Consider the following 19,022-nt stretch of genomic DNA (forward strand, 5'->3'; position numbering starts at 1 on the left):
ATTTTATGATAGTATTAAATTATAATTTACTGTTGCAAGTGAGTGTTACGTAAACTTTTGTTGTGTGAGTATATTCCTATAATATTTAAATACCTCTAAAATACTAAGGATGAGTGTTTTATGTACCGGGTCCGACAGTTAATTTTAAAACGCGTTTGTTTAACTTGTTATGTATATACGTTGATATGTCTGTTCGTGTATCATAGTGATGTAATGTAAAATATTTAGCAATGACAAATATAAATATAGAAGTACTCCTTAATGTATTTTTTTGGTTATCAAAAATCAGTAGAGATGATATAAAATTTTAATAAGAAATCGAACGGAAGTCATGAAATAAAATATATCCTAATGTGTCATATCTCATTATTGTTGATTAATTCAAAATTTTTTTCACTATCCCCGTTCCTATTTTTCATAACTTTATTATTTTTGAATCGAGAAAGTATTTTATTTTATAATGGTCCTAAACATCTGCGTATCTAAGTTCATATTGCGATGCAATATATATTTCCAACCAAGTTATTAAATTGAAAATCTATTCTCGGAATAAAAAACTTTAATTGATGTTATTTAGGTCGACAACAATGGACCAAATCTGGGTCTTGTTATAAAAAAGAGGAAAAATAAGACGAACGATGTATGAATAACCTTAATTATAGGCTTAATTCTTATTAAATATATATACATATATACATATATTTATAAATTTAACAAAAATTACAAAATGAGATTTAACTAAATGTAAAGTTTTGATCAAAATGCATCTAAATAAAAAGAGATAGTTCATACAATGATAGCAGCCGTTACGGAGACCGTGTAATGGTCACGCGACCTCTAAACATAGCATTGAGATTATATAATTCATTGACCGTGAAATTCAGACAATTTAATGTTACTCTTACTTGCATTATGATCGCTCGAACGTGACTTAGGACTCAATGTTATATTTTATAATAATTAAATCATACAATATATTACATTATCAGACATTTAGTCCATATAAACTGTTGAATTAATAACAATACCTACACAATTACCTCAAAATGTTTAAATACATAAACAAACATCCCACGTTCGTGTTTTCTTAAACCAAATAAATTTATACTATATTATTATTATCCAAGTGCTAATAATCTCAGTACTGACGTGTCACTCGCAGATATATTAACAACTCTGTTAGTGTTTATAATCAGATTTCAAAAGATTTCCGATTTATGATTTAGCTATTAGTGTTACTGTACTTGAGTGATTAAATATAATTTGTATAGACAGTCTTTCTTTTGGAAAAACAACGGTAAAAAACTACCTTCTTTTCAAACTACAAACATGTGTATAATAATGTATTGTATTTATTAATGAGGTATTATGATTTATGCTATATTTTATGCACATGAAAAAGTTTGATTACTTTGTCTTTTAATCTGCTCTATGATATATTATCTGTGGCTGTGTTTTTTCTTCTATGATAGTAATAGGATTGTAAATGTCTGAACTGGTATAAATTGGAATCGTAGTTTATATTTTTGGTTGTTTCAGTCTAGAATGCTGGAGGATTCGTGTTCTGATTGTAAATTAGAAATAATAGAACGCAAATGGACCGAGTTACTATTGAAATGGGTTAGTAACGAAATAATTATCCCGTTACTTTTGGCAATACGATTTTCCTAACGGCATTTTTAATTCAGCTCAACACATGCATAAGACCGAACGATTTGAGAAGATTTAATCTTAACATCCTGGCGGAAGTTATGAATAAATACAAAGACGATATATGTGTGGACGAGTGGGACATTGCTGTCATAAACACAGAAGACGTTGAGTCGTTTATTCAACTTAAATTTCCTATATTACGACTGAGGTAGGTCTAGGTCTTATAAACGAGCATCGAACAGAGACGAAAAGTATCTTAGTAATTGTATTTATACATAAGTAAATATTGATATTTATTTAATTAGAAATTTATGCGAAGTAAAAGATTATCCAAAGAAGTTGTACATAATGACGTCCATGCTTCTATACTTCTGTTGTATGAATTCGAGAACCGGTGCAGTGGACGTCGACATCTGTAAGAATTTGGATAAAAACGAGCAAATAGCAATATTAAAATTTTGCGAAACATTATCTGAGATGGAAGCAACTATTTACAATGTTGAGTGTGCTATTAAAGGTAATAATATTCCTATTAGATACGTACCATAGAATACTAGAGGATTATTTAATTCTGATCATATTTAAGCTGCCTTGAGCTATCAAAACGAAAACCCAGACAATCAAGGCACGGAGACATCATCAGATTCATCAAAGCAGTTCTCATCGTTTATTTCGGATCCCCAAGAGGTGAAGCGAACACCGATCTTGCAGTTTAAATCATCAATAACAGTTCTTCCGTCGGTTGTGACCGAAGCATCGCTGTCGACGTTTGATGATTGCTCGGAGAGTTTTGACTTCAAGAACTCGTTTGGAAGAGAGCCTACCATCTCATACTCCAAAGATATCAAAATGGAAGCCCATTATAAACAAAACGAGGATTCCATTGAATCCAACCAAATATATTCCATCACAACGGAACCAGTGACTAAGCAAGCGGGCCAGGGTAATACCCTAGGTTATATTAAAAATACAAATATATTAATGGATGTTAGAAGTCTCCAAAGAGAAATCTTTTCCATATAACACTAGACTTATTTCTGGACGTGACCTGTTTGATATATATTTCATTTATCAGCTTTTGAACGTATTCACCACCCGGAGTAGGCCTACCGAGTTTTGTATTAAACTCATTATTATAATATGTTTCTACATTTTACTAGATCCTAAGGAATCAGATCACAGCTGTCAACCAGACTGCTCGTGCACCAAATGCACTAACCAAGGCCCGTCTTGTGGAGATCCTGGATGTACCAAGGAACTCTGTGACGATAAATCTGATGATTCCAAAAAAAAAGAAAAAGAGTAAGACAAAAATACAATAGAAATTAGAATTGGTGCGTTATTAAATGTATAAGACATGGTAATTTTCGTTGTTGGTAACAAACGTGATTGTAGAGATAATAAATAAGGTAAAGTCGAGATATAATAAAGTCGGGAAACGAATAAAATAACAAATGAAGGTGGTAGCGCCTAGCTGTGGTCAAGTAACTACAGCTCGACCGGGGAAGTACCACTCTCTCACAGAATACCGGAGTGAAGTAGTCTTATACGCCTGTGTTTCGTCCGATAAGTGAATAAATCCGGTTGACTTTTCCCATCTTTTCCTCTCCCTCCCCCACAACCAAGGTAGGCAACGCATCCGCAACATCTCTTATGTTGCAGATGTCCATGGGCGGTGATAACTACCTTCTATCAAGGAGGCCGTTTGCTCGTTTGCCGTCTGTGATATAAAAAAATGTAATAAAAATAAAGTTTTACCCAACACGCTCATATGAGGATGTGCTTAAAATACATAGCTTTGATAGTAACCTAATGTTAATTTTATCTAGAAATATATATACATAATGCATCTACTTTAAAATGTTTTTTCCCTTTTCCGTTTAAATTACAGGTCACGTAAGTTTAAATGGACAGTTTACGCATTCCTTTGTTCTTCTGTGTTTCTCATACTTATAGTAATCCTTGCTACAATACCGATTTGGTTCAGAGAAAAATCAACAAAGCTAAGGGTTCAAAAATATTCCGAGGAAGAAAGGTATTTTAATTTTTAGGATACATTCTTAGCAGTCTTTAAGAACGAACATATTTAGAAGATAAAAAGGTATGGTACCTTCATATCTCTCTAATATGTAATTTAATTTCGTAATAAAGTGAATTTATTTAATTCTACCTAGTCAACGTGAAGATATTGGTTCCTAATTGTTTATCGAGTCAAATGTAAAAGGTTTTGGTGGTAAAAATATTTTATTTCCAGCGAAATGTTGCCCGAATGGGCTTGGCAATGTCGCAAAAATTTTTGCCATAAAGTTTTCCGTCCTGCAACACTCCTACGCCACTATACATCTTTCAGTAGGTGTACTTTGTTATGCATGGGTCCACAGCTCTGGCCCTACCCTATTGGCTACACACATTTTAGTAAAACTATCGTATCAGTATCCACAAAAAACTTGGAATATAAATTTCAATCCGTACCATCAGACAGCGTTCATTTATACCTAGCAGAGGCTTTTAAGCTGTTCATAAAAGATTTGGCAAGATTAGAAAAACTACAAACAAAACCGACTAATCATAGTAAGGCCACAGTGAAAAAAATGGTAATACTTATAGATGTAGAAAGTGATTCTGATCCACGGCTTCGTATAAATACCGACGAGGGATATATGTTGAAGGTAGAAACTAAAAATAATCAAGTTATTATAAAAGTAAGTGGACTATCATTTTGTGGAGCTCGTCACGGGTTTGAAACCCTAAGTCAGTTGATCTTGTTAGATCAAAGCACGGGTTACCTTATCATGCTATCCAGTGCGATAATAAAGGATGCCCCAACTTACAAATACAGAGGATTGATGGTTGACACGGGAAGAAATTATATACCTGTTGTGGACTTATTAAGAACTGTTGATGCAATGGCTACCTGTAAATTGAACACATTTCACTGGAGAATATCTGACGCTACAAGCTTTCCAATGAGCTTATCAAAAATACCAGAATTAGAGGAATATGGACCCTATGATAGATCAATGGTGTATACAAAAAAAGATATCAGGATGATTGTGAATAGAGCCGGTATTCGTGGGATAAGAGTTTTAATAGAAATAGCTGCACCAGGTCCAGTTGGAAGACCCTTTTCCTGGTTGTCCTCCACGACATGTTCCCGAAAAAATAACAGCCTTACATGCGACAATGATCTTTGTAGGCGTCTGACTATGCACGACTCTACATTTGATGTGCTTCAAAAAATATATTCTGAAATCCTTGAAATGACGAACGTCGATGACGTCTTCCATTTGAGTGATAGCGTGTTTTCGATGACCAATTGTTATTATTTATTCGACGATCGCGAGGGATTTTTAGATAAAGCTCTATTCCGTCTGAAGATGGCTAATAAAGGATTTCTGCCACAACTGCCAATTATTTGGTACACGTCACATTTAATGAAACATTTTGAAGCTAAAACTTGGGAGAGATTAGGAGTGCAAATCGATGAATGGGATGCAAACCCTTATGAGTCATATTTAAATAAATTTAGGGTTATACATTCTACCAAGTGGGATTTGTCTTGTGAAATGAGAAAGCAGAGATGCATAAGATACAGGTAGCTGATTCGTTACACCACGTTAGGTTTGTTGGGAAAACTTCGTAACCTAATTGAATTTACAGAACCTGGCAACAAATGTATTTATGGAAATCTTGGAGAAATGTTAATGTGTTTACTACAGAGGGAGGAGAATCTATTTTATGGACAGACTTGGTTGATTCAAGTAAGCAATCCTAATTTAAATTATATTCCTTATGTTATAAAAAGGCTCTGTAAACAAGAAATTATGTTCAATCATTCAACCTCGAACTATTGTGTTAAAAGCAGAAGATATTATCAACTTTTTCATGTCTTTAATGGTTTTTGTTTGTTTAAAATTTAGGTAACCTTGATTACCATCTATGGCCTCGTGCTGCAGTTGTTGCAGAACGTTTGTGGTCAGATGTGGTGGCCAATGGAAGTGCCAACAAATATGTTTACATGAGGCTAGATACCCATAGGTGAGATAAATACTATAATAATAAGATAACATTACACTTTATTCTAATGCGTTGCATTGCGATTATTCAAGAATATTGATACCGCATCTTCGAAGTACAGTTTCAGTTTTGATTTTTAATGTTCAGCGTTACTTCCAGTAATGTCTTACAAAATGGCTGAACCAGTTTTTATAGTTTTCAAATACAAGTCCATACTTAAATGTTGCCATTAGAAAATCTCAGTTCAGTATTATAATTAATTATAATCATTCATAAAAATAATTCAAAGGATTATGGTATAACTATACGCCATTTGTAAAAGTACTCACATATATTTAGACTTGATATGTTTGGAATAAAATGCCGGCAGTTTTTGGTTAATGGTATTTACAGATGGAGAATGATGCAACGTGGAATCCAGGTGCAACCGATTTGGCCACCTTGGTGCAGTTTCAGCCCTAGCTCATGCCTTGAGAGAGTGCATTAAATTCGTTTGAGTGATCTATTTTTTACTTCAATTTTTTTTGCACGTTTTTGTTTCATTTATACGAACCTGTACCGTTTCGCTTTAGCGAAAAAATATGGCATCATAAAAAATATTTCTTAGTTAATTGTTTAATCTCTCCTCTATGTAATGGCTGTTAGAGCCTGACAGATGAATTTAATCTTGAAACAAACAAACAATACTTTCAAATTGGGATTAGTTTGACCTTATTCATTTTAGAATTCTTCTAATTAGCGATCCGGTCTCAAGAGATCGAAATATTTTTATAAGTCGACTCTCAATGATTAGGTGAGCACAACAACAAACAAATCACACAGAAAAACAATAAATTTATTAACTCAAATCAATATTATTATATTAAAACAAAACAAGTCAAAACGATTCCAAAATTAGTCCCTTCACATTTGTGTAAGTTCCTATCACAAAAAGCGTAAGACCGAAGGCGATTGTAAGTACAAACTTCCAAAACCGCCATAGCATGACCCCCAAACCTGGGTCAGTCCAATCCAAACAGAGCTGTATAAAGGCTGGATAAATGAATCCCATATTCGAAATGCAGAAAGAGCCCAACTGCAAGAATAGAAAATATACAGTAAGCGGAACTATTATTACTCGGATCACTACGCGCATTTTATTCACATGAAAAAACATCTCGTCCGCCCGTGATCACGGCCGCTGCAAATTAACCGAAGCGTCGGGAGTGTGAAGTTTTAACAAAAATAAAATAACGCGTTATAATCCGAAAATATTAGTTTCATTTAAATGAGTACTTAATGAAAGTCTTATTCTCATAATATAAAGTAAATCTTAGTCATTTCAAACTTCACAATCTAGTACAACTCAAATCTAAACTCACCACACCGATGAACTTGTTAACTTTAGGGAAAGTAGTTGCAATAACTGTGATGCCGCATATGAATATAGCCCTGAACACTCTCTCCCACAACCAGTATTTGTTCGGATCGTATTTCTTTTTAATGTAGAACCACATGAGTTCGAATGGAAAGAAAAAATTGAGAGCAAATGTCACATAGATCATAATCCCAAGCAAAACCTTCAGCGCGATAGGAAACCTGTAACGGTTAGCGAATAATTAAACAATATTCTTTGCTATACGAGTATACCTTTTATTATTATCATTTGTATGACAGACTTACGGTTCTAAAGGAAAGTTGAGAGTGACAGGGGACTTGGATTTTTCTCCGAAAGCCCAATAACCAAAGAAACCAATCGTAAGAACAATGCTGACGACTATCGACATACCTGTAACCGGAAATCGAATAAAAATTTCCATTTTCAAATAAAGTGACCCAGCAAAGGATTTTTTAGATTGTTAGAATGGTAAATAAACCTCCAAATAAGGCCACACCCATCTTCCTTGGTTCTTCCATGTTATTTTCAATTGCCATCACGGCTCCCAGACCTTCCATACTAAATATACAGACACCCATAAACTCAAATAACCCAGCCACACTCTTGAACACCGGCATGTCTAAGGGACTGGTTTCAGCCATTTTAATAGCGTAATACACTGTCGCTAGGGCCACAGTCACTGCAAGTACACAATTCTTATGATTCATGCAAGATAGTCTAGACTCTAGAGGTTTCTCACAAATAAATGCATTGTTATTAACTACATTTCATTTTCGCTAGGCCTCAGACCATATTAGACAAACCAATAACCTAATGAAACATGAGGAAAACTTACTTATAATAAAGTCGGCGATAATAGAAAATGGCGCCAAGTATTTCAAACTTGTTATCATACCAAGAAGGATGCAAGGTATGACGAGTATAACAATATACACTCTTAACGGAGGATTGCCATCTGCGGAAATTTCATTAGTTCCTTCCACTAGCTGCTTGATTGTTTGAGCCATCATGATTTGATAGACACAGCACGAGCCGAACAAGTTAAAACATATCGTGAAATCAACAAGGTATCTAAAATATTATTTTGCCAATATAAATATCGATTTGAAATTAATTGTAAACGATAATTTTTAATTATTTTCCTACGAAAGTCAACATGAATTTGATTTTGTCGTTAATTATTCAAAGTTTATGTACCTAAAAGTTTTACTGTACTTCCTCAAACTATCAAAAGGTCCGACCTCAAGCGTTGCTTCAGCTAGATCTGGGTAGCTCATTTGAGCAACTTGTACACGCCCGTACATTCTTTGTGCGGAATGAGCTATGGTCTGAAATTTGTAAATCCCTATTCAATTTTTAGATTTATCTAGATTATATCCACGGGAGACTTTTGGTTCTTACTAGTCGCGAAGTTTATAGTCGTGTCAAGTTACTTACATACATAGCGTAACTGATGCAAAAACCAAAGACAATAGTTAATACAAAAGACGTCCAAAGGCCACACATCTTGTAGGATTCATGAATAGCAACCACACCTCCACCTAGACAAGTTTTCGCAAGGTTTCCAATTGTTTCTATCAAACTGCAAAATAATAATTTATTTATAAAAATATATTTCAACTGATCTACGTCTCTAAGATACGAAACGTTACTTAGTCCTCTTCTTCGGTGGCCTGGCTGCTTTGAAATCGTATGCCCTGGCGGCTTCGCCGGTAGCCTTTATTTCAAATTTGTGATGTGCGCGATCAGGTGCCGTCCTGTCATCATCTTCGATACGGGCCTGATAACAGATTCATATCGGCGATTTCTTTATATAAACGTTAAGTTCGACCTAAAATACATATTTGCTACAGAGCCCCCTTACCGAGTCTAGCTCCATCGTAGCAATAATTTTTACCACCGAATAATAGATAAAACTAATTTGAAATCATAACGTTCACTTAAAATAAATTTCCATGATGATTTATGATAGAATTAATTTTACTTCGTTTTATTTCGTAACGTGTTTTCGGCCAGCAACAATCATGTTAGCTCTATTTTGATTCCTTTCTACGCAGTTTCAGTAACAAAATAGTTAAAAAAAAGAGGTTGATAAAAATATTTTAATATTGTGGTTGTGTATCTTAGTTTGAATGGAGCGAAGAATAAATAAATATATTAATTACATATCAAAAATAGGTTTTTCACTCTTTGCTATTTTCTACATTGTATTTTTTTTAATATTTTTATTTCTAATGATTTCAATATTTAAAAAAAATGTGTTTACGTTACAATTTTTTTAATCAAATTCGATACTAAAACTCGCTGATGAAGTTATGTAAGACCATTATCATTTTAAATATATATCTATTGGAACGTACGATAAAATGTATTCAGGATATGGTCTAAAATAAAGAATAGGGTAGATGTAAAATAAAATACGATAATCATTTTAGATTTGAATAAAGTTTATGTTTTCAACGAAAACAAAGAATTTAAAAAATAAAAAGATAAACAACATTTATATAAAAAAAAAAAATTTGGATGTTTTCTATACCAAAAGCCCATTCCTTTCTTAGAAAAAATTTGTTTATTAGTAAAATACTTCATTGATGAGTTCTTTAGCGTTGCTGTATGTACCGATTATGCAAAGAATTGTACCGAAAATGAGAATAAAAACGAATTTCCAAAGCCGCCACATCATGATACCCAGTCCTGGGTCACTCCAGTCCAAGCAGAGTTCAATGAACGATGGATATATGAAGCCCATATTGGAGAGACAGAAAGAACCCAGCTGAAAGTCAAATTCCATTGGATTAAAATAATCTATTGAATTACTAGTATTAAAATATATCAAACGATTAAATTACCAATCCTATAAACTTGGTCACAGATGGAAATACAACAGCAATGAGTGTTATGGTAGTTACAAAGATAGCTCTGTATACCCTCTCCCACAGCCAATACTTTTCGGGATCGTATTTTTGTTTAATGTAGTACCAGACCAGATCAAATGGTACCCAGAAGTTGAGGGCAAATGTCACATATACCATCACGGCCATACCAACTTTCAAGGCGATCGGAAAACTGAAGGCAGCAGTTGGGATGAATATTACGTTATTTGTAAATGTGATCAGTGTTGGTCTGATAGAATTAAACTTACGGTGACAATGGGAAATTGAGGGTAACAGGTGACTTCGATTTCTCTCCGAAGCCCCAATAGCCAAAGAAGCCAACACACAAAACAATACCAATGACGACTGACATACCTAAAACAATGAATACCCGGAACCGTATTAAATGCTTTGCAATGAATGGAGTTCTTCAAATGAAAATATTTTCATCATTCTCACCGCCAGCTAAAACTAAATTAATCTTTTTTGGTTCCTCCATATTGTTTTCAATGGCCAAAGTAACTCCGACCCCCTCCATGCTGAACACACAGACACCCATAAATTCGAAAAGACCCGACGCTGTTTTGAATGCTTCAAATTCAAAAGGACTCTTTGTAGAATGTTGGATGGCATAGTACACTGTGGCGCCCGCGACGGTTACTAGAAAAAAAATATTAATGGGTATGTAAACAAACAGACGATGATATGAAATAAAATTGTTAAAAATTCAGCTCTCCTACATATTATAATATCAGCGACAATGGAAAATGGTGCGAGATACTTCAGTGATGTAATCATGCATAGAAGAAGGCAGGGAATAAGCAGCATAGCCACGTATGCTCTTAGAGGCATACCGCTTTCGTCAGTAACTTCATCACTTCCATCAACTAATTGCTTTGCAGTACGAGCTATCATCACTTGGTACACACAGCAAGAACCAAATAGATCTATGCAAATTGTAACATCGACGGCATACCTAAAACATTAACAGGAAGTCTCACTTTTTTACAAAGTCCTTCAATGAGTAGAAACTTCTTATCATTCCATGGATTCACGGTGCGGGTGCCAGGAGAGGAGCTTCAACAGTGCCACAGACTTGCGACCCAGGTATAGGTTTAAGGGGCCCCTATATAACGCGCGTTAAACGCTCACCTCCTCAGTGCAAGCTCCTCTCTCTACCTAACCAAATTCAATCAATTCTTCATTTACCGTAAACATTTCGAGTATTTTCTTAACTTCACAAAGGGTCCAGTAACCAGAGCAGCTTCCGCTAAATCAGGATATGACATTTGAGGTATTTGAACTCGACCGTAGATTTTTTGAGCGGAACGAGCAAGGATCTGGATAATTATTACTGTAGGTTTATTAAGTAGTGAGTCACTCCTTACATTATATCAATGAAATTAAAAGGTCGCTTTTAATGAGCATTGCAAGCCCAAAGAATGCTGTTCATTTTTAAATTTCCTTTTTTAAAGTTAAATACATTGGAATGAAAAACAATGCCCTGTAAATATACCATCATCAAATAAGCGACAAAAATTCCGAGAATAATCGTGAGAACTACAGACGTCCAGAGGCCGCATTGTTTGTAAGCTTCGTGGATCGCCACCACTCCACCGCCGAGACAGCTTTTGACCAAATGGCCGATGGATTCTATGACGCTATAAGAGTATTTTCTCTATTAATGATCATAATAGTCTATATACCTATGTTTCACTGAACGTCGAGTCTAGAAACGATTTATTAATTATGTAATATGAAAAATATATCATCGAAATCAGGAAGGAATTTAGACCGGGAATAAAAATCTTTTGATACAAGTCATGAGATCTTGCATCGCATCAGTTTTGCACACAACATGTCGCGCCTTAATCTCGTTGGTGTTTGTGGAAAAATCCACCTCGAAAAATCGGTTAAGAAGTTTCGAAGAGGTATGTAACATTTATATGTTATTACTATGTATCTAAGCTAAAATCGTATTTAGACTGTTCTACTTTCCTAAAGCAAGTTATATGAAAAAATTTTAGCCTTGGAACAAGCTGTAAATCTACAACTAAGAGTATTTTTGAAAATATCGCATTTATGTCTAAGCATTTGTCTATTATGTCGATACTTGGTCCTTTTCCCTGGCGGTCTTGCGCTCAGGAAATCATAATTCTTCGCAGCCTCCCCCGTCGCTTTTATCTCATATTTGTGATGACCACTCCTGTGCGCTGGCGACCGTCTCCTGATGTGATCCTTTCAAGTAAGGATTACATCAATTTTACAAATATATTTAATTTTTATCAGAGTATATATATAATGGATTTGTTACCAAATATATTTATGAATGGAAAGGAAAAGTTATATTAAAATTCAAATACAAGCAAAATCCTAATTGATTATCTAACAGCAACATATACATATAAAATATTTTATTGTAATGGTCACGTTTTCTTATCATTGTCACATTGTAGAAAAATAAACAATTTTTTTTGGTGAATATATATATATATATATGTATATTCAAAATGTAAAAAAATGCCAACACATCAATACTTTTTCTGTTCAGATTCCTCTATTCTGTTTTTTGTTTGAAAACAGTCAAAAAATAGCTATTATATTCTTTTTACCAAAAATAAGAGGAAAACTGAGCAATCAAAGGTAAAGACCTGGAAGAAACTAAAACCAAGTTCCTTGTTGCCGTACAAGATTCTAGACAACTTTGCTCTGAATATGCTCCTGTTGATAAGATAACGGTTTATTTAATAAAAAAATTAAAATAACTTACAACAGAAGTAAACATCGCCGTCGGTATATTATGGACTTAAACAATACAAAACATGACAGAAAATAATATTTTTAAAATATTGAAAACAGAAGAATACATCAAATTTACGATAAAAACCTCCTTTGCCAAATGTAAATATAAATATGATATTAAGAGTATTTTTTTTTTATAAAATTATTATTATTAAACGCATAATTGTATCGGAATTTTTAATTTCGGCTCAGTCTGAAATTAGGCTTCCTAACAAATCAAACGAGCAAAGCCGGGAACAGAAGTGAATATTCTAAATTATCTATTACGGACGTCCTTATCGCCAAGCGTTACATAAACGTGACATCTTAAATTATTTACGAATTTCACAATATTTCGTGATGTATCCCAGCCGGGGTTCAACTAATTGACAAACTAATGACCAGATAATGTTTTTGTAATGAGATAAATGCTAACTTTGTTTTGGATACTGTTTATCAAATCTATTACTTTTTTTTGTTTGTTTGAATATCTGCCAATTCTCCGCCGCCATGTTTCCCAACAACGGCCATAAGCGGTTCAGTTTAAATAAGCTGCGTAGTTTTTCATTTAATTATTAACTGTTTTAGTTTTTATTTATAAAATTTTACACAATCATTTGCATGTGCGATATAATAATAACAGAATTTTCTTATTAAAACGTCGTTGCGATGTTTTCGTTAAGTGTGATCGTTGACCCCGCGTTCACTACATTCAAAATAATATAATTATGTTTGAATAAAATTATCTTCGTTTCATAAAATTAATTTATTCTAAAAAAATTTAACTGTTAGAGAAAATAAGAAAGTGTTTCAAAAATAGCGCTTTTATATTTTATAAATTCTAAAATAGCGCGTTTACGTTTCAAGCATAATCTAAGACGCACGATCAGTTTTGGATGCGCTTAGAAATTTTTGGATTTCGGATTTAGATTTTCGTGTATATTTGCTGAAATTTAACAACAGGTCGTAAGAAATAAAACTCAGATATATTCATGTATACTTATTTACAAACATTAATTGTTTATTAAAGACAAAAAAGATATCACCTTCTGCATTTTAATGAAGGCACAAACTTGAAGCATGTGGTTACAGACGTCACATTGAGTTTTGATTACAATTTTAACATTTCAATGAATGATTTCATTTAATTCAAATGAATTCATATATTTTTACATTCATTTGAACAAAAAAAATGTTCATTCTGTTCGTTCATGTTACAAAATTAATTGAGAATTTCCGTGTTGTTTTTTTTTTGTTCTTTGTAAAAATATTTTTTTTTATTTAAAGCAATACATCATATATTACATTTCAAAAAACTCGAAGACATATTTTTATTAATAAAACAAAACGACGAGCTCACAAAATATTATTTACGATTGTACTTTTTGTTACATTAAAATATTATAAATAGTGTGAACGGACCCCTCACGACGAGCCTGTTGATTAGTTAAGCGATTACTTTAAAGACTAGTTGGTTACATGAGGACATTGAACAATCAAAAATCTAGTCGAGAATTAAAAAAAAAAAAAAAATACAGTACCCAACATTTCGTGTCTGGATAAATTTTCTTATAATGAAAATAAACGGATTTATCATGTTATAGATTTTTCATTTATCAATGTCATACGCTATCAAAGAATACGGTTACATCGATTCGGGCTCAGCACCTCCGAAACTATTGTATTATAGGCACATTTTTATAGCTACACTTATTTTATTTAATATATTTTAATGTATTTTCGCTAGCAAACGACCTTTCGTCTAAAAAAAAAAATATTTTAAGCCATTAAGTAATTATATAAGCATTTCTATTACTAAGACTGATTTTAACACTTAATTACACTTTGGTAATAATTACCTATATATTTTTTTTTCTATAAACTAAAATTACTCGTAAGTAATCCTTCATAGAATGCACGTAACGTAACGTAACGTAACGACCAGATGTCTAGTCGCGGTCGTTTCATACATTTAAATAATAATCATACACTTACATGAATGTCGCTGTCGGCTATTTACTTTCATTAAAACATAATATTTACAGTAAATTAAAGATAAACGTAACGTGGCTCAGTTATTGTTAATTTTGTTTTGATTTTCGCGTAATTAAGTAACTGGGCATTAATTTTTTTCATTGGCACTTCTAAGAAATGCGAACCGAAAACTTTTGATCGAAAAATTAAAAAAAAAAAATCTAGTATTAATATTTTAGTCGCACCTAGAAGCTGTATTAAATTAAACGTCTTATATCGTTATTAATAATAAATAATTAGTCTAAACGTCGGTTTACAGCGTCCGTACCAGAAGATACATGAGGGTAGTCGTGAGGGCCACGGATTTCACGGAATGCGCTGAATTGCCTCTGTACACTGTAAGATATAGAGATAACAATTATTAAAATATAAAGATAAATCGTATAGAAAAAAATATATAAAACCTATGCTAGGCTGTGACGATTTTGATGAAACTTTCACTGTCGTGTAAGAATTATATAAATGCGAGAGAAACGGAATTATTTCATTAATCTATATAAAATTATCTAATGATCGAAGTCGGTCAAAGCCAAAAAAAATAAAAATTAACAAAGCAAATTAACTACTTCATATAACTTAAGACGCAAAAAAAATATCTCACCTGAAGCATGCTGAATGTACTCCGGCTTCGCCTCTAAAATGACAGAAAAGCAGAAAAAAAATTAAAATCATGCAAAAAAAAAAACATGAAATGAATATTAAACATGAGGAAAATGAAAAAAAAACTATGATACGCTAGAACGAAACTGACCTTTGAACTATCACGTAATTTTAACAATGAGTCGATTTATTAATAAAGCAATTAAACTATTTTATATATATATAAAAAAACAACTCACTTCAAACACAAAAAAGTAATGACATTAGGTAAGTTCACCCGCGACAGGTAAGTTTGACTTGGGTAAAATATATTTGAGCTAACCTATATCAAGCAGGGTGGAGTCGGAGTGCTCGCTCCAGCTGTGATCGTTCTCGGCCCTCACCACCGCCTCGTACTTGCCGGCCTCCAGCTCGTCCAACGTGTAGGCTATAAAGTACTCGTGCGAAGACGACGTCGGCACCGGGATGTTGAAGGTGCGCCATTCACCGTCCTTTGTGATTGGGAGAGTTTTAAATTTAGTAAATGTATCATTGAATGCCTTCGTCAATTACAAATATTTTATTTATTATTCCAGGGACAGTATCATGCATCTCTCTGCTTAACCAGGAACAGTATCGTGCATCTCTCTGCCTATCCAGGAACAGTATCGTGCATCTCTCCGCCTATCCAGGAACAGTATCGTGCATCTCTCTGCCTATCCAGGAACAGTATCGTGCATCTCTCTGCCTATCCAGGAACAGTATCATGCATCTCTCTGCCTATCCAGGAACAGTATCATGCATCTCTCTGCCTATCCAGGAACAGTATCATGCATCTCTCCGCCTATCCAGGAACAGTATCGTGCATCTCTCTGCCTATCCAGGAACAATATCGTGCATCTCTCCGCCTATCCAGGAACAGTATCATGCATCTCTCTGCCTATCCAGGAACAGTATCGTGCATCTCTCCGCCTATCCAGGAACAGTATCGTGCATCGCTCCGCCTATCCAGGAACAGTATCATCAATCTATGTACTCACCCCACCCAGCTCCCGTACTTGCAGCTCGACGGTGTGCAGTGGTCGTCTGCTGGTTATGGTGACCCCTATCCTCGAGCCGTCAGCCTCCAGTGAGTGTATCACGGGTGATTGGACGAGGGATATGGAGCGGTTGTGTGAACCGAACTCGTTCTCCGCCTGTATGCATGTGTCGGTACGTTATAAGCAAGGGGTATAGCTTTTGAAGTTCAACTATTAATTAATGAAAAATGTATGTCGCGATCGGGATTCGAACCCGCAAGCTGTGTCCGCGTTGATGATGTGCGCTGCTAGTATGGGAAAATGCGACTGTTATGGTATTTTTATTTTTGATTTTTGAGTATATACTGGGATACAGAATAACAGTGTGATATGACGATAATTTTTTTTAAATTACTACGCGTATTTTATTAATTTAATCTACATACTCCCGACGTTTCGGTTACTTTGCGGCAACCGTGATCACAGGCAGACTAGATGTGTGTGGTATTTAAAATAATAAAATACGCGTAGTGATCCGAAAATATTAGTTTCATTTAAATGAATACTCGCGGAAGTCTTAGATCTCATTGTATTGTGATATCGTAAAAAAGTATTAGAACAATAATATCTTTGAGCGTATATTTTGCTTTATTTAATAAGTTCATATTAAAAATGTTAACCGACCTCGCATGTGAAGGTGCCGAAGTCGCTGTCGGATGTTGGCAGCACTGTGAGATTAGAGTGTGACCCGCGTGTGCTTATATCGTACTGGCGGGAGATGCTCTCGATCAGTTGACCGTCTTTGTACCAACGGATGTGAGCACTGGAATAACGAACAGGATATTATTATATTATGAGGATATTTAAATTATATTTTATTGGTTTATTGGCAATCATGAAAATGGTATTAACTCTAGACATACGTCTAGCATAACTGTTAGGAGCACCCTTTATATTCAGTTCTGAATGGATTTTAGTTTAAGTCTTTTACTATTCTCCGTCCTTTTCTTGGATATATTTTTGTTGTAATGTGTGAGAGAGACGAATATATATGAGCTCACCCAGGTTCATCGTGGACGGTGCATTGCAGGACAGCTTCCACATTGATTGCCGAATTAACAATAGTGTTGTGGACATGAACGCGGGGTTTACCTTTGAAAAATAAACGTATATATTTTTAATATAATTTTTTTACTCTTTCATCTTTACCAAAAAAAAACATTTAATTACAATAAAAAATATATAACAGGTAAATAATTGTGACTTTACCTGTGATAAATGCAATTTAACAGTGACATAAATCTGTCTTACCTCTCGATTAAATCTGATTTACCTGTCATATAAATCAAGTTTACCTGTTAAATAAATATGTGTTACCTAAAGTCTAAATATAACTTACCTCTGACATTAACCGTGACCTCAGCCTGGTTCGCTCCGATACCGTTAAAGACATAGCAGTAATACTTTCCAGATTGCTCGCGTTTGATATTTTTAATATAAACTGAGTATCCGACGAATTCTCCGTCCTTTTCTTGCAGACGTTCGTTCTAGAATATCAGAAAGAGACAGATATATAAATATGAAAGAGAGACAAGACAGAAAGCAATCCCGAACCTAAGATATTGTAAAGAAATTCATACTTAATCTATTCTATTGACTTACATAAAGTCTATATAAAAAAAGGGAATTGATAATTACTATGAAAATTCTGTAAGTTATTTAGAACCTAAAAAATTTACCTATTGTGTGTGTCCTCCTATCTTTAACAACTATTGCTCAGTATTCAACATTTATCTGTCCAATAAATTAAATATGCAACCAGACTAACAGACTAACTTTGATTAACTCATCAAATACAAATTTTATTTGATTTTTTTAACTGTATTTCATGAGTTACAAAATTAAATACACGCAATGAACCTTTAAGGCTCAACAATTAATACAGAAACAGTAAAATTCATCCAAAAATATCAAATTATCCGACCCAAAGCCCAACAATTCATCCGTGACGTGTGCAATGTACTCACCACGCCGCCCACGTCCCGCGACCACACGACCTGCGGCGGCGGGGAGCCGACCGCCTCGCACGTCAGGGACACGGACGAGCCCTCCATCACTGAGCCGCCGTTGGTCGCCGTGAAACCTGCATTTTATAGAAAATCATCATTATAACTAATCTTTAGGGATGTACTCCGCGTATTTTATTATTTTATACTATATATATATATATATATTACTTTCCAACAACAACAAATTGTTTCGCTTACTTTGTAACAACCGTGATCACGGGCGGGCGAAGTGAAAAATGACTGCTCGCGAGTCTTAGATATCATTATTTATTTTAGGGGTTCGAACCCCTTAATGATTTATAAGGAGGTAAACTTCAAAGATATTATTTTTTTTTTTGGCGAACATTATAAAACCTGGTAAAGCGACATATTATTATTCTAAATCTAGTTGATAGATTTTTTTGCTAACGGTCCCATGCTTGGGTATATGTTCAGGTATGTGGAGTACTCACTGACAATCTTCGGGTATTCCAGTACGGAGAGCTGGTGTTTGATGACTTCCGGTTTGAACTGCATCAGGGTGCAGGCGAACGAGCCGGCGTCTTCCGGTCGGACGCCGCGGATCAACAGGTCCGTGGAATTAGCGGCGCTAGACGGGTGGTCACACATGTATTATTTT

General features: G+C 34.3%; 4 protein-coding genes across 5 annotated transcripts in view; 1 reads left to right on the top strand and 3 right to left on the bottom strand.

Moving 5' to 3' along the window:
* The first annotated feature begins 1,175 nt into the window (after window positions 1-1,175).
* LOC116775804 (probable beta-hexosaminidase fdl) lies at window positions 1,176-6,259 on the top strand. The gene is made up of 11 exons (XM_061525176.1): window positions 1,176-1,363; window positions 1,540-1,620; window positions 1,689-1,861; window positions 1,959-2,170; window positions 2,240-2,596; window positions 2,814-2,955; window positions 3,545-3,688; window positions 3,908-5,248; window positions 5,314-5,414; window positions 5,574-5,691; window positions 6,064-6,259. The coding sequence occupies exons 2-11, from the start codon at window positions 1,546-1,548 to the stop codon at window positions 6,155-6,157; spliced, it is 2,757 nt and encodes a 918-aa protein (XP_061381160.1). The 5' UTR covers window positions 1,176-1,363; window positions 1,540-1,545; the 3' UTR covers window positions 6,158-6,259.
* A 225-nt stretch (window positions 6,260-6,484) lies between these two features.
* On the bottom strand, window positions 6,485-9,062 carry LOC116775678 (proton-coupled amino acid transporter-like protein pathetic). Its single transcript, XM_032668624.2, has 9 exons — window positions 8,913-9,062; window positions 8,701-8,828; window positions 8,486-8,630; window positions 8,246-8,376; window positions 7,884-8,119; window positions 7,527-7,727; window positions 7,333-7,438; window positions 7,032-7,248; window positions 6,485-6,745 (listed from the first exon to the last, which is right to left on the bottom strand). Exons 1-9 carry the CDS (start codon window positions 8,925-8,927, stop codon window positions 6,548-6,550), a joined length of 1,377 nt encoding a protein of 458 aa, XP_032524515.1. The 5' UTR covers window positions 8,928-9,062; the 3' UTR covers window positions 6,485-6,547.
* Window positions 9,063-9,479: 417 nt separating this feature from the next.
* On the bottom strand, window positions 9,480-13,373 carry LOC116775680 (proton-coupled amino acid transporter-like protein CG1139). The gene is made up of 9 exons (XM_032668626.2): window positions 12,692-13,373; window positions 12,035-12,159; window positions 11,438-11,582; window positions 11,131-11,261; window positions 10,662-10,897; window positions 10,381-10,581; window positions 10,191-10,296; window positions 9,898-10,114; window positions 9,480-9,821 (listed from the first exon to the last, which is right to left on the bottom strand). The coding sequence occupies exons 1-9, from the start codon at window positions 12,704-12,706 to the stop codon at window positions 9,621-9,623; spliced, it is 1,377 nt and encodes a 458-aa protein (XP_032524517.1). The 5' UTR covers window positions 12,707-13,373; the 3' UTR covers window positions 9,480-9,620.
* A 316-nt stretch (window positions 13,374-13,689) lies between these two features.
* Window positions 13,690-19,022, bottom strand: part of LOC116775578 (protein amalgam-like) — a 65,758-nt gene continuing 60,425 nt past the window's right edge. Inside the window, exons 6-14 of one of the 2 annotated variants that reach the window (XM_032668465.2) lie at window positions 18,856-18,992; window positions 18,362-18,477; window positions 17,734-17,881; window positions 17,396-17,486; window positions 17,019-17,157; window positions 16,356-16,511; window positions 15,659-15,827; window positions 15,338-15,370; window positions 13,690-15,072 (exon numbers count right to left, since the gene is read on the bottom strand). In XM_032668465.2, coding sequence (XP_032524356.2) covers window positions 14,990-15,072; window positions 15,338-15,370; window positions 15,659-15,827; window positions 16,356-16,511; window positions 17,019-17,157; window positions 17,396-17,486; window positions 17,734-17,881; window positions 18,362-18,477; window positions 18,856-18,992 — 1,072 coding nt within the window. In that variant the 3' untranslated portion in view covers window positions 13,690-14,989. The remainder of the gene's footprint in view (window positions 15,073-15,337; window positions 15,371-15,658; window positions 15,828-16,355; window positions 16,512-17,018; window positions 17,158-17,395; window positions 17,487-17,733; window positions 17,882-18,361; window positions 18,478-18,855; window positions 18,993-19,022) is intronic. The other variant, XM_061525055.1, reaches the window with a different exon arrangement.

This window comes from Danaus plexippus, chromosome 27 (assembly GCF_018135715.1).
Source record: "Danaus plexippus chromosome 27, MEX_DaPlex, whole genome shotgun sequence".
Classification (NCBI taxonomy): domain Eukaryota; kingdom Metazoa; phylum Arthropoda; class Insecta; order Lepidoptera; family Nymphalidae; genus Danaus; species Danaus plexippus.

What these genes read in the sequence shown, in the direction of transcription:
- LOC116775804 (XM_061525176.1), top strand. Translation starts at nt 1,546, where the DNA reads ATGCTGGAGGATTCGTGTTCTGATTGTAAATTAGAAATAATAGAACGC. An exon ending in TGTTGAGTGTGCTATTAAAG is followed by an intron (nt 2,171 to 2,239) that starts GTAATAATATTC and finishes ATCATATTTAAG; the next exon opens with CTGCCTTGAGCTATCAAAAC. An exon ending in ATGAGGCTAGATACCCATAG is followed by an intron (nt 5,692 to 6,063) that starts GTGAGATAAATA and finishes TGGTATTTACAG; the next exon opens with ATGGAGAATGATGCAACGTG.
- LOC116775678 (XM_032668624.2), bottom strand. An exon ending in GGGTGTGGCCTTATTTGGAG is followed by an intron (nt 7,439 to 7,526) that starts GTTTATTTACCA and finishes TTCCGGTTACAG; the next exon opens with GTATGTCGATAGTCGTCAGC. An exon ending in CTCAACTTTCCTTTAGAACC is followed by an intron (nt 7,249 to 7,332) that starts GTAAGTCTGTCA and finishes TAACCGTTACAG; the next exon opens with GTTTCCTATCGCGCTGAAGG.
- LOC116775680 (XM_032668626.2), bottom strand. An exon ending in TTGTCGCTTATTTGATGATG is followed by an intron (nt 11,262 to 11,437) that starts GTATATTTACAG and finishes ATAATTATCCAG; the next exon opens with ATCCTTGCTCGTTCCGCTCA. An exon ending in CTCAATTTCCCATTGTCACC is followed by an intron (nt 10,115 to 10,190) that starts GTAAGTTTAATT and finishes TGCTGCCTTCAG; the next exon opens with TTTTCCGATCGCCTTGAAAG.